The sequence below is a fragment of the Oryza glaberrima genome, chromosome 5, assembly GCF_000147395.1.
Source record: "Oryza glaberrima chromosome 5, OglaRS2, whole genome shotgun sequence".
In the NCBI taxonomy this organism is placed as follows: Eukaryota; Viridiplantae; Streptophyta; class Magnoliopsida; order Poales; family Poaceae; genus Oryza; species Oryza glaberrima.
In genome coordinates, this window is record NC_068330.1 from 23,793,958 (window position 1) to 23,807,074 (window position 13,117).

At 51.4% G+C, this 13,117-nt stretch overlaps 2 protein-coding genes across 2 annotated transcripts; one reads left to right on the forward strand and one right to left on the reverse strand.

Annotated features, from left to right (window-relative positions):
- Window positions 1–3,352: 3,352 nt before the first annotated feature.
- LOC127774287 (mitogen-activated protein kinase kinase kinase 17-like) lies at window positions 3,353–4,872 on the reverse strand. Its single transcript, XM_052300523.1, has one exon. The coding sequence runs from the start codon at window positions 4,751–4,753 to the stop codon at window positions 3,353–3,355; it is 1,401 nt and encodes a 466-aa protein (XP_052156483.1). The 5' UTR covers window positions 4,754–4,872.
- Window positions 4,873–11,337: 6,465 nt separating this feature from the next.
- On the forward strand, window positions 11,338–12,569 carry LOC127773733 (uncharacterized). Its single transcript, XM_052299900.1, has 2 exons — window positions 11,338–11,468; window positions 11,609–12,569. The coding sequence occupies exon 2, from the start codon at window positions 11,616–11,618 to the stop codon at window positions 12,567–12,569; it is 954 nt and encodes a 317-aa protein (XP_052155860.1). The 5' UTR covers window positions 11,338–11,468; window positions 11,609–11,615.
- The last annotated feature ends 548 nt before the right edge of the window (window positions 12,570–13,117 follow it).

A 13,117-nucleotide genomic window follows, 5' to 3' on the forward strand; every position in this document is an offset into this window, starting at 1 on the left:
AAGCACGCGAGGTAGGAGGTAGTACGACTGGAAGATCAGAAACGCGAAGCTGTGGGCTTCAAAGAGAACGCATAAGATCATTGACCAACACAGTACACACAGTAAGAATAGTTTATAGGAGTGCTTCTGAGAAGTAGTAGCACATGTCCTAAACACTTTGTGTCTTTGTCGGTGTATCTCCTCTGACCTACGATCGATGGTCTCTCGTTTTAAAAACAAGAACGAATTTGATTTTTGACCAGCGAGTAATCAAATTCCCCCGGCTAATTAAACAATGGGAGCCAGCCAGCCAGCCAGGGTCGCCAGTGTGAAGTCAGCCCAGCCGAGTCAAGTCCTTAGCAAAATCTCGCTCGATCGGTTGGTTTCTGCCCGAACAGCTGCAACGGAGAGCAATAATGACCATCTGGCTGGCTGAGACGAGACGAAACGAGACGGTGCGATACACGTAGCCAATGCCTATCCAGTTGGCACGCCGGCACCGCGCGCGCCGGTGGCCTAACGATCGCGCACGCGAGAGCGAGACGGTGGGGAGAAACGGCAAATCCTACGGAGAAACGGCAAAAAAATTCCAGATGAAAAACGCGCGGTTTTGGCGGGCTGCACAAGCGATCGACCGCGCACACATGGCGCGGCCCGGTTCGCCGCCTCATGATTGGCCGTTTGGCTTTGGCTCGTCGCGTGAGTATACTACTAGTAGTACCACTTTTATATTGCTGATCTATGTTGGCTGCCATATTTTGACGCCACCGAACTTAATTAGGCTGAGCTGGTGATTATTTTGGTTAATTAGTTCGGTGGTATCATGGGGTCTAATGATTGGAAGGCCTGTATTGGGACATCAATTTGGGGTTTGGATATTTGTATCTAGCTCGATCAATTACCGGTCAAGTTAGAATATTACAACGTAATTTTTGACTTGGGTTTGTTCAGATAACTACACACCAAGCAAGCTTAACTAACTAGTGCCAACCGGCTGCCAACCCAACCCATCCCAGTCCGACTGTGCGTGCCCAACAATTGTCACCACCGTTTTGCCGCATACCTAACTCATCCTGCACAAGAGAGAGTATAAATCACAACTGTCATTTGCCCCAATCATGTTTAAGCTAAGGGAATATTCTATCAGATGCACTAGCACTACAGGTCTAGTACTAGTAGTAGTACTTGGTTTTGCTTGGCTCCCAAGAAGATTTTGGCTACAGCCTGGAACAATAAAATATCTGTGGTGATGATCCTGTCATGTCATGTGAGATAACCCCTCCGCGTAAAAGAGCTCTCTCTCTCTCTCTAATCAGTCATTATTACGCCAATTCCATGAGCTGGTTTTAATTGCGCAGCCAGGACAGCGATCGATATGCACATCCGATGGTCCGGAAGATCTCTCCGGACCTTTAAGATTCCTTCACTCGATCGATCGATCGATCGGGCGGCCCCGTTGCTTGAAAGGGAGGAGAATGGCGGCGAAAGCAACAGAAAAGCACAAAGCGTCCAGAAAGCGGCACCCGCACACCCTCCCGGAGGAAAAGAAAAACGAAAAAATAAATAAATAAATCAGCAACCGAAAGCCCGGGCCGCGCCTCGCATCGCACTGCGCTGCTCGGGTTGGCGGCTCGGCATCTCGTCCGTCTCGGCAACCGGATGAGAACGAGATGATGAGCACGCACGGCGAGGAGGCGCGGTGGTGGTGGCGGTGAGATGCGCAACGCCACGCCGCGCCGCGCGCTCGGCTGCGCGTGGACTCCACACGCACGTACGTACTCCGTCGTGGCGCCGCGGTGCCGGTGCGGGGGAAGTGGCACTGTGGCCCAGGCGCCCAGCTCGATGGCGTGATGGCGTCCACAGCTTTCAGGGTTGTACGGCTCGCGGTGGCAACCGGGATTGTGTTGACGCGCTTGCGGAGACGCCGACCAAATCCAAACCGGGCGATTTCGATCGACGTATGCGTTATGCGTGGATGACGCTGGCTCTTACGTTTGCATTGCGGGTGGTTAATTAACGAGAGGGGCAATCTATCAAACGTCTGATATGCAACTACCTCTCTGTAGTTAAATGTATCGCCTGGGAGTACTATATAATCATCAGCTGGTAAGCACCATGACACCTTATGTTAATTTGATTTAGAATCTGCGATTTAACAATCTTATCTGTAATTACTTGTAAGTCGTAAGAAGTACTCTCCTTGATTTTTAATGCACGGTAACATTTACTTTAGAAATATGTTTAACCATTCATCATATCAAAAATTACATAATTATCATATATTTGTTTTGTTGTGATTTATTTTATCACTAAAAAAATTTTAAGCATTATTTTTTATTTTAAATATAATTTTTTTTAATAAAATGTTTGGTTGAATATAAACGCAAAAGTCAACATCACTACAAATTAAAAAACCAGAGGGAGAGTGTTGCATCGTTGATTTCAATTGCTGACGGCGGTCCAGGCACGATGAGCATGTGTAATGTTCATCCATGCTCTCATGCTAATCCAATCGATCACTGTTCTACTTCTACCCGCCAAGAATGACGGGCATAGGACTTCCGCTCAAATCGCTCGCTTTTGTGATAAAACGGGCGGCGGCGTCCCGTACGCGTCGTGTCATCGCGTCGACTAATAATAAAATCTACACGGAGCCTTTTCGCAGTCTTGCAAACATCGGAAAAGCTAAAAGCATATGGGCGTCAACCGTTAAACCCACCGGAACACCGACTCCGCCTCATCCCGCACCCGACACGTACGCCATCCAGAAGCGCACGACGGGATCGAGGAGGAGTCCGCGCCGCGGTGAATTGCACGTAGAGAGAGAGGAAAAAAACAACGGGGGGACGAATCACGAATCGGACCGTGACACCGTCACACCGAAGTTGGCAGTAGCATATCCCGTTCCCATGCCGGATCCCCACCGGTGGAAGCAACCGCAACGACGCACGCACGCACGCTCGCTCGCAGTAGTAGGACGCGACGCTTACTTGTAAAATGGGCACCTTTTGTTAACTCCTTTTCTTCGGTTCTTCCCCTTGTGCGCCTTTCACCGTCGGCTCGCTCTCTCTCGCCTTTGCTGAATGGACACGGGCCCATATGCTGCTGTCTGTGCTGCCGCGGCGCCACGAGAGGCCGAAGGCTATTGACCGCGCGCGCGCGCGGCCCCCTTTCTGCGTCCGCCCTGACGCTGCGCTGCTGCGATGCGCTTTCCGTGTCGACTCGACTCGATCCCTTTCGCGTCGGAAGCGAAGCTTCGGGCGTGTGTATGTGCCGTGGTGGGGAAGCTGAACTGCTGAAGCTGATCGATTTCTCATTCCTACTACGCGGGCGCAGTGTTGCACTTGCAGAGCAAGCAAGCTGCCGCGCAGTTTCACTCCCGCACGTATTGGTCACCGCAGTTAATTTTGGCCGGTAAATTCGCGGACACGTGGCGCGATAGGAGGAGGGCAGAGACTAAGTGAGGAGCGTATGAACAGAGCAGCGAAAGGGGGAGAAAAACATTTGTGAGGACAAAACATGGTATGAATTCAATTGCAATGTGTTTGTTACAAAATGGTGTTTTACATAGTACTTGATCGAAAACTAAATTCGAAGGGGAAATAATGTGCTGAGCATTGGCTTCTCCCACATTGTGGGTGGTGTTGCCATTGCCGCTGTCCACGTCAATGTGGGGAAGCTCGAATTCTGCGATTCTGATGTCGCCGTTGAGGTCAGTCGTCGTCTCCTCGTCGGCCGGCGAGGTGGTGGTCTCGCAGGATTCTTCGGTAGGGGTGGAGATCACATCGATCCAGCCGTCGTCGGAGTCCCAATCCGGCAGCGACGAGGCGGCGCAGGCCAGTGAACCGATCCTCTCGGCCGTGCTCTGCGACAGTTCGTCGTCTTCCTCCTCGTCGGTGTCGGACTCCCACAATGCGGCGTCCAGGGTGCTCTTGGGGGACACCCATTTGGACTTCGCGGCCTCCGGCTTGCCGTCGCCGGCGGCGGAGGCGACGAACGGGTGTTCTAGCATCTGCGCCGCCGTGCTCCGGTCAATGGGGCGCCGTTGCAAGCACCTGGCCAAGAAGTCCTTCGCGTCGGCGGACAGCCAGCCGGGGACCTCGGGGACGGCCTCCGTGTAGCCAATCCGGTGCACCGCCGCGAGCACGTCGTCCATGTCGCTCCACGGCGCGCGGCCGGTGGCCATCTCGATGACCGTGCAGCCGAGCGCCCAGACGTCGGCGGCTGGGCTCTGCTCCTCCCCGCGCGCGACCTCGGGCGCCATGAACGCCGGCGTGCCGCCGATCGGCCGGCCCGAATCTGCCCACCTCGCGCACCCGAAGTCCGCGAGCTTCGCCCGGCCGTCGCCGCCGATCACGACATTCCTCGCCTTGACGTCCCCGTGCACCAGCCCCATCCCGTGGAGGTACGCGAGCCCCCTGGCCACGTCCGCCGCGTACTCCCCGACGGCGCGCTCCTCCATCCGCCCGCCGCACCTCGCCGCCACGTCGGCGAGCGACCCGCCGGGGGCGAACTCGAGGAACATCTGGTACGACCCGTCGCGCTCCACGCGTCCGCCGATGCAGGGGACGACGTGCGGCGAGCTCAGCCCGGCCATCACCCCCTGCTCCCGCCTCAGCGCCGCCGCGCCCGCCGCGCCCACGGACTTGACGGCGAACAGCTCCCCCGACGCGTCGTCCGCCGCCAGGAACACCTCCGCCCCGGACGCCCCGCGCCCCAGCGTCCGCACCCTCGTCCATTGCCTGCTCACCGCCGCCGCCACCGCCACCGCCATCTCTCCGGTGATGTGTCGCGCCGCCGCCGCCGTGGTGGTTTCTGTTGGTTCCCTCTTTGTCTCGAGCTTGAGCTAACTTGTGGCGAGTTGTTTACCTGTTTTGTGGCGGGTGAGAGTTATATATAGGGAGAGGGGGAGAAATATGGGGCAGGGGAGACTTGTGCTTGTGGATTTATTTGGGAAGCTTTGGAAGTTTGGAACATGGGGGAAATTCGTTTTGGCGTGTGTAAAAAGTGAGGGGGATTATGGGAAAATACGGAAGAAGGAAAAGAAAGCGTGGGAAGCAAGGGGGATTTTTTCGCGCACGCGGTTGCTCGCGGTGTGGATGGATGGATGGACGAGCGTCGACTCCGTTGTGCCGTGGGAACGCGCGGGCTTCTTCCGTCCGTCTCCCTCCGCGTCAATCTCACCTCCTCCTCCGTGGCTCCGTCTCGCTACTGGTTCAAGTGTTCTGAAATTTTCTTTGGCGTTTTTTAAGGCCACTGGGAATTTACTTGTCAAAGTCCTGGGTCGTTCGTTCGAATACAAGTTTTTTTTTTTTTGTGAAATGCAATTGGTGATTTGGGATGGGAAGCGGAGACCTACGGGGTATAAACGAATTTTGATGGTCGAAGTCAGCGGGTGCACCTGAAAGGCGCGGCGCTGTGGGTGTTGGATGCAGGATGCTCTTCGGGGGGGGGGGGGGGGGCCACGGTGGGTGGCTTGACACTGTGGCCTGTTGCGAGTCCACCACAGGATAGTTTTTTTATGGTCTAGCGCCACCAACACCAGGTTTCCTCCAACCTCCATCCAAATTCCAACAGCTTGTTCGTATCTAGAAACCGTTCTTTTGCAAAGACTTGGAAGATGAAATTCGTTTCCACAAAAAAAGGTAAAACGCACCGAGATACATCAGCTAGATATACGTACTCCGTGTCTTGTTCCAGAATCAAGGACACGGTTGTGAAGGAGTACTGTGACAGTCACCAGTATTCAATACTACAGTACGTTCATTAAATTCACCCGTAAAAAGCTTCTCACGTCGGCGGCTCCTCGACCGGAGTAGTAGTATAATATTCATATTTTTAACTCCTGATCATCGGATGAGTAATAAATTCCCCTGCTTCTCCTCGGCGGCATGTGCGCCGCGCGCACACATGCATATTCCCGCACCCGTTCGCTGCATATGCAGTTTATGCACGATGCACAAGCTATCCATCCACCCGCCGCGGCATGCATGTTCACTGCACCAACGTAACGCAGGGCATGTTTGGATTAGGGCAAGTGGTATAGTCTCTATATTAATTAGAGACTATTATGTATACAATAGTTAAAATAATACGGTCTCTAATCATTAATGTACCAAAATATTTTTTTACTAGTCATATTTCCTTTATTAGACTCAACACAACAAAAAATTTTCTAATAAATACTAAGACTCGACTCTATGCCGTTGTCATACGTAGCAACCATCTTTCTCTTTCCTTCTTCCTCTCTTTTCCACGTCACCAAATATTCCTGCATGACAATAAAGAGAGACCGCTAACAAAGACCATTGTACATGACCTTAGTGCCAATTTGTGCCATGTCAAAATATGGTAGTTTCAAATAGTCACTTTGATATTATTTGGATTGTGATCAATTTTTGGCTGTGTTTAGTTCGTGTGCCAAATTTTTTTTAAAGTATACGGACACACATTTGATGTATTAAACGTAAACAAATAACAAAATAAATTACAGATTCCGCATGTAAACTGCGAGACGAATTTATTAAGCATAATTAATTCGTCATTAGCAAATGTTTATTGTAGCATCACATTGTCAAATCATGGCGTAATTAGGCTTAAAAGATTCGTCTCCGATTTACATGTAAATAGTGTAATTGGTTTTTTTTCACATTTAATGCTCTATGCATTGTGCAAACATTTGATGTGACGGAAAAATTAAAAGTTTAAAGAAAAAATTTTGAATCTAAATACAGTCTTTGCCTACTCCCTCCGTCTCATAATATAACAATCTAGGATTGGATGGGACATTTACTAGTACTACGAATCTAGACATGCGCTAACTTTTCCCATCATATTAACTTGTCCTACACATAAACTTTCAATCACATCGTTCCAACTTTCAACCAAACTTCCAACATCGGCGTGAACTAAACACAGCCTTGGTAGTGCACTAACACGCCACGGCGCGCGCACGCAGGCAGGAATTCCGCTGCGACGAGCCGACGACGCCGAGGCGGGGCCGGACAGGGACAGACGACGACGTCGTCGACGTGTACTCGCGCTGGCTCGGTGTCGCTGGCCACGTCGAGCGCAGGGCCGGGACAAGTGGCGCTTCGAGCGAGCGAGCGTGTGTGTGTGGGGGCGCGCCGTGGCGTGGCCCATGCCCTGCGCCTGCGCGCCGACCGAAAGTGGTGCGAGCGAGAGCGCGGCGCTTTGCGGCGCGGGGCGGCCAAGCGGATGGATGGGGTGGACGGCTCGTCGTCGCGTGTGAGGAGTCAGATGGGTTTGCTTGCTTGTCCAGCGTGAGATCACCAGCGCGCGCGCTTGTCCTCCCTTGCCGCCGCCTGCCTTGCGTCGATCGGTGGCCCGGTCCCTCCCCTTTTCGCCGCGGTCGGTTGATTCCCTCTCACTCCACTCCACTTCACCGCCGAGCCAAGCAAAAGCAAGAATCCAACCCCTTTAATTTTGCCGTCGTTCACGATACAGATTGCCGAAAATTCTACCGTTTTCGGTGGATTCTACAAACCACCATGCCATGGCACACCGTTTGTTCCCAAGAGAGGAAAAAAAATACAGCCGCGGCTATGTAGCTACTGTTCACGGATCATGTCGTGCCGGGAATTGAAAATCTATATATGTTTTTTTTTTCTCTTTTACAAGACAAAGATGCTGATCGGGATATCCTGATTCTGATTCAGGCTTGCATGATCAGTGAGTATATAGCACACAGATTATACGATGAGTAGGATGCAGCTAGCGCCGGTGCTAGCAGCGGCAGCTGCTCGAAGCCTTTGCAGAGCTGCAAGCGCGTCAGATCTCACGGTGTGAAAAAAGCTAGCGGCGTTGTTCAGACGGCTCGTGCACATGAAAACTGAACATTTTGGGATCCAAAAAAACCTGCCTTTGCTTCGCCGAAGTCAAACAGCAAGGATGGCAATACTCTCACCACTACAGGTCAACCTTTCATTACAGTTTCTTGTTTCTTAGAGCAAGTTTAATAGTATAGCCCACTACTAGCTCCAATTTATCTATAGCCGATCTAATAGCCAATTCATACAATAGTTACTATACTATTAACATATGGTCTCACCTGTTATATACACATTGCGTCTTGGAGTCCGTCCTGCAGCTGGCTACAGATCTGTAACCTGCTGCTCTTCTCTCTCATCTTTTATCTCATTAAAATATCTCATCTTTTATCTCATTAAAATATGTTTATAGCTGGCTAATAGCCTGCTATTGTACCTGCTCTTACAGTACAGGACATCAAGGCTCATCAACCAATGATTGCATCGAAGTATTTTCTTGTAGAAAAATTCCTTCCAGTCCCAGTGCAATTCCATTGGGCATTCCACTTGTTTAATCCACTATTGCGCCTGTTACAATCATGCCAAAAGTTGAAGGGCCCCTTTTCGTTGCACCGGCTCCAGCTCTGTAGCAGGTCAACCGCTCTGAAAGAAGAACTCGTTTCAACTGGTCTTATCCAAGTGCACAAGAACTCAGTTTGCCATTTGACCAAAAGCAGATGTGCAGGCATGAACGCGAAAACTTTGCAGTTGACGAGTGATGGATCGGACAGGGATACGAGAGATCGGCCATTGTGCGTCCGGTTTGATCTGCGAGATCGGTAGGGATGAGCAGATAAGAAAGTGATGGACACGAGCTCTGAAAGTAGTATGAACCGTGTGTACGGACAAGTGACACCAATGCCAGCAGAGTGCCACTTTGGACGATCTGTTCCATCCTTTTTGCCGTTTAGCACTGCATTTCACCGATCATTGGTGATCACTCTCTGAATTGTGCTGTGGTTTCAGCTTCGTTTTCAGCTCGGATTTTCGACCGTGAGTTCTTGGTTTATTTCTTGTGGCTCGCAAGAGCAGAAGGTACATATGCTGTGTACTTGTGTTATGCCTCACTCTGATCTCTGACGAAGGTGAGCTGAAAGATTATGCTTTTGAGGGATTTGTCAACATCTGTTGCTTGACAACGATGCGCAGTCGACGAAAAATGTCTGCGTGCTTTACTTGGTGTTTCAGATACTGGCAGAGTCAACGTCCGAGTTATTCTTATTCTGAAATAAAGGGGGTCAACAGCCGTCCCAAAAAGAGGAGGTACAGGGAAAAGGGCACCTCGAACTTCAGTCTTTAGCCAATGGATGTTGACTTTTGATGAGGCTGCAGATATAGTTTATTCGATGAAGAAGTTGACCAAAGTGAAAAGATGCCATTTGATATTGTATATCTACGTTCTTTAGGGGAATAATTGTATCAGCATCAATGTGATTGTGGGTGATCATTTGATTGACGAAACAGGAATGCAGTAGAGAAGCGTATACATGGGCTTTTGGCCAACTCCACCAAAATCTTTCATCCAATCGTAATTCTGAATTGATTCCGGCCAGTCGCACTGGCATTAAACCGTTGTCACATTGGGATGTTGGATAAGGCAGTTGGCTAACCACTCACACTCAGCGTCTCTACCTCTGAAGATCAAGTGTTTTTCTCTTCTTGAGATGAGTAATCAAGTAACTGATTTTGTCAGATTGGTGGTGCTAAGCACTGTATCTTGTTTGGTGGAAGCAGTTATTGCCTTACACTGAAGGTCAACAGTCGATAGAAAGTTCGCATAGCAAGTGGGCGTATAGGATTAGGGGTGGAATCGAGCCGAGCCGAGTCAAACCGAGCCAAGCCAGGCTTGGCTCGGCTCGTGAAAGCTTGACAAAGAATAGGCTCGGCTTGATTAATGAAACGAGCTAAAATAGCAGCTCGGCTCGGCTCGTTTCAAAGCTCGAGCTAGCTTGGTTCAGATACAGTCAGCGAGGCGATGGATGGCATCGACACCGTAGGGGAGGGAGGCGGTGGACCGGCGGCGCTGGGGATGGAGGCGGTAGACTGGCGGTGTTGGCCGCTGGGGATGGAGGCGACGCCGTTGGGGAGCAAGGCCGCGGCACAGCCACACAGGGGAGGGAGATGGTGGGCTGTCGGCGCTGGGATGGAGGCGGCGCCATAGGGGAGGGAGGCAGCAGACCGGCGGTGTAGCGGAGGGAAGAGGCACCGCAGGGGAGGCAGGAGACGACACAGCGTAGTGCCTCGATGTCCTCACTCCCTCGGTTCCTCATGCAGTCGCGGCGCGACTTCGTGTTGAAGGGGGCGGGCGGACTCGTTGAAAGGCGTCAGTGGCGGACTCGCTGTCTCGCGTGGTGGGAAGGGGAGAAGAACGACTGCCTATGCGTGGGGTGGGTGGGAGATTGGGAGAATAGGTTAGGGACTTAGGATTTCTGATGGGCCTTGGGCCACACCAGCGACAATAATGGGCTAGGCCATTTTTATGCAAAAGCTTGACGAGCTGAACGAGCGGCTTGCGAGCTAGCTTGGGCTCGGCTTGATTTAGAAACGAGCCGCGCAGGCGGCTTGAGCTCGGCTTGTTTAGGTTTCAAGCCGAGCCGAGCTTTTGCGAGCTCGAGCCAAGCCCGAGCCTGTTCACGAGCCCGAGCTTTTTGTCCACCCCTATATAGGATAGTAGGATGAACTTTTGACTGTGGAGTGCTGGAGATATCATGATCTTTTTCCCTTTTTTACCAAGGATATTTGACAAGAACAGTCCGTGCTTAAACAAGTGGAACATTGTCTCTTAGTAGTCCATAATTTGACAATTACAGTATAAACTGATTTCATTATATTTAACACAAGATGTAGACTCAATAATCCATATTGAATTTTGACTGTTTTGAAAAAAAAATTTCTTATGAAGTCCCCACGTTCCAAAGTCCAAAAAGAACAGCGTATCTGACGGGTTAATGAAATAAAAAGTTGCATTAACCGCAAAAAAGGAAAAAAAAAAGAGAAAAGGGGAGGCGCTGCCAAAAGTACTGTGCCGGACTAGTTTGAGGTTGAGAAAAATTTAAGAAATGCCATTAACAATCACATAATTCTAAGAAATGCTATCAACAAGTACGAGTTACATAAAATATCATTATATAAGCGTATTTGTCACAAAAATGGTATCGCCGCTAGGGATCTGTTAGCAGCTTTCCTTTAGTGATATAGGATAAACAATACATTTAACGTCACAGGATGGACGGAACCCTAACGACGATAGTATTTTTGGGACAAAATCGTTTGTACGATGATATTTTATTAAACTTGCACTCGTCGATGACATTTCTTTGGATTTGGGTGTTTGTCAATGATTTTTCTTGGATTTTTCTCTACAAAATTATGTGGTGACGCTAGTAAAATGTGCCACCACAGAATCTCCCATATGGGCTCTCATCTAACTGGGCCACCGTCGCTTAGCAACTTGGGCTCTCTATTGGGCTTTCGCGTCGCCTTGATATTGTAGAGCCTTCGCGGACTCCGGTTCCGGATTGCTCTGCGAAGCCGAGCCCTCACAGATAGAGAAGAAACCCTCGCTTCGCCGCTTCGCCGGCGCGGCTGGCCGGCCGCCACCGGCGAGAACCTCGCCGCCGACGACTCTGCATCCGCTTCCGCCGCAGTCCGCCGCACCCGGTACGCTCCCCTTCCTCCCTCCCTCTCTCTTTTTTTTGGCGGCTCCTCGGACTGAGGCCGCACAAAACCCTAGCGATTCCGCGATTTCTCTTCGTAGTGCTGTTCTGAATCGGTTTGGTTTGGGGGTGATGCTGCTCCAGGTGGGGAATGGCTTCGGCGGTGGAGCGGAGGGAGCATTCCCGGAGGTCGGGGCGCTCGAGGTCGCGCTCGCCGGCGAGGGACCGGGGCTCGCCGCCGCGCAGGAGGGAGAGGTCGCCGGCTGCGAGGAGTCGGTCGCCTAGGAGGAGGTCTCCTGTTAAGTCTACTAGCTCACATAGGGAGAGGTCGCCTGTTCGGAGGAATGGCTCACCTAGGAGGTCTCCTGTTAGGAGTATTGGGAGGTCGCCACAAAGAGATAGGGTGAAGGAGCAGGTCAGGTCACCGAAACAGTCACGGTCACGGTCTCCGTCACCTGCCAGGAAACGGGAGTCTTGGTCGCCATCGCCGCAGAGCAAACGGCTGAGAAGGGCTCAGATTGAGCGGGAAGGTGCAGATGCTACTGAGGGTGACCGCCGGAAGACCACCAGGGAGCGTGATGAGGGAAAGGATGTGTCAAGGGATAGAAAGGCTGAGAGGGAGGAGGGCTCTTTTAAGGACAGGAAACTGGATCGCGATGATGATAGGGATCACTCAAGAGATAGAAGGTCTGATCGGTCGGGTGCTTCAAGGGAGACATGGTCAAGCCGAGATGATGAAGGGCGTGATTCAAGGGGTAGAAGGTCTGATGGGGATGATCGAAAAGGCATTTGCAGGGAGCAAAGGGCGGATCATGATGATAGAAAGGATTCTGCAAGAGAGAGAAGGGCAGACTGGGATGAGAGCAATGGTGAATCAGGGAGATCAGCGGGAGCGGGAGCGGGAGCGGCAACAGGGGAACCGCCTTACCCCGAGCGGCCACGGCAAGTCAGGGAGGTGGGCGGCGCCACCGGTCGCCGGGCTGCGGCGGCGGCTGGGGTCGTGTCGTCGGTGGGCGCGGGCGGCGAGGATGCGGTGGAACATGGGGTGGAGGAAAAGGGGGAGAGAATGACATGTGGGCCCACGTGGGCCCCACCTTTTTTATAATTTCTGTGTGAAACTAACATGTGGGTCCCACAAGGTTTATTTATTTTCATGTTTAATTGCCACGTAAGCGCCACGTCAATGTCACGTGGGACGGAGACCTAGTCAAACAAGCCACGTAGGCGCCACGTCATCCAAAATCACCGAGGGACCTTGTTTGCCCGGTTTCGTAAGTTGGGGGACGGGTAGTATCTGGTTTTGCGGTCAAGGGACGAAAATCGGATGGGGCGACAAATAGAGGGACCCAAAGTGAACTTTTTCCTCTTCAAAATTATGGGGGTGGGAATAAGTTCATCTTAAGTCCCTTAACTTGTCAACGAATCCGATTTTCATCCTTCAACCATAAAACCAGGTAGAATGGGTCCCTGAACTATCAAAACCGGTGTGGATTAGGTCCCTCGGTGGTTTCGATGGCGGTTTTGGCTGACGTGGCGTCTACGTGGCTAGTTTGACTCGGTCTTTATCTGATGTGGCATTGACGTGGCGCTTACGTGGCAATTTGATCCAGAAAAAATATAAAACCTGTGGGACCCACGTGTCAGTTTCACACA

Excerpts from the sequence above, each read along its gene's own strand:
- LOC127774287 (XM_052300523.1), bottom strand. The coding sequence starts at position 4,753 with ATGGCGGTGGCGGTGGCGGCGGCGGTGAGCAGGCAATGGACGAGGGTG.
- LOC127773733 (XM_052299900.1), top strand. The coding sequence starts at position 11,616 with ATGGCTTCGGCGGTGGAGCGGAGGGAGCATTCCCGGAGGTCGGGGCGC.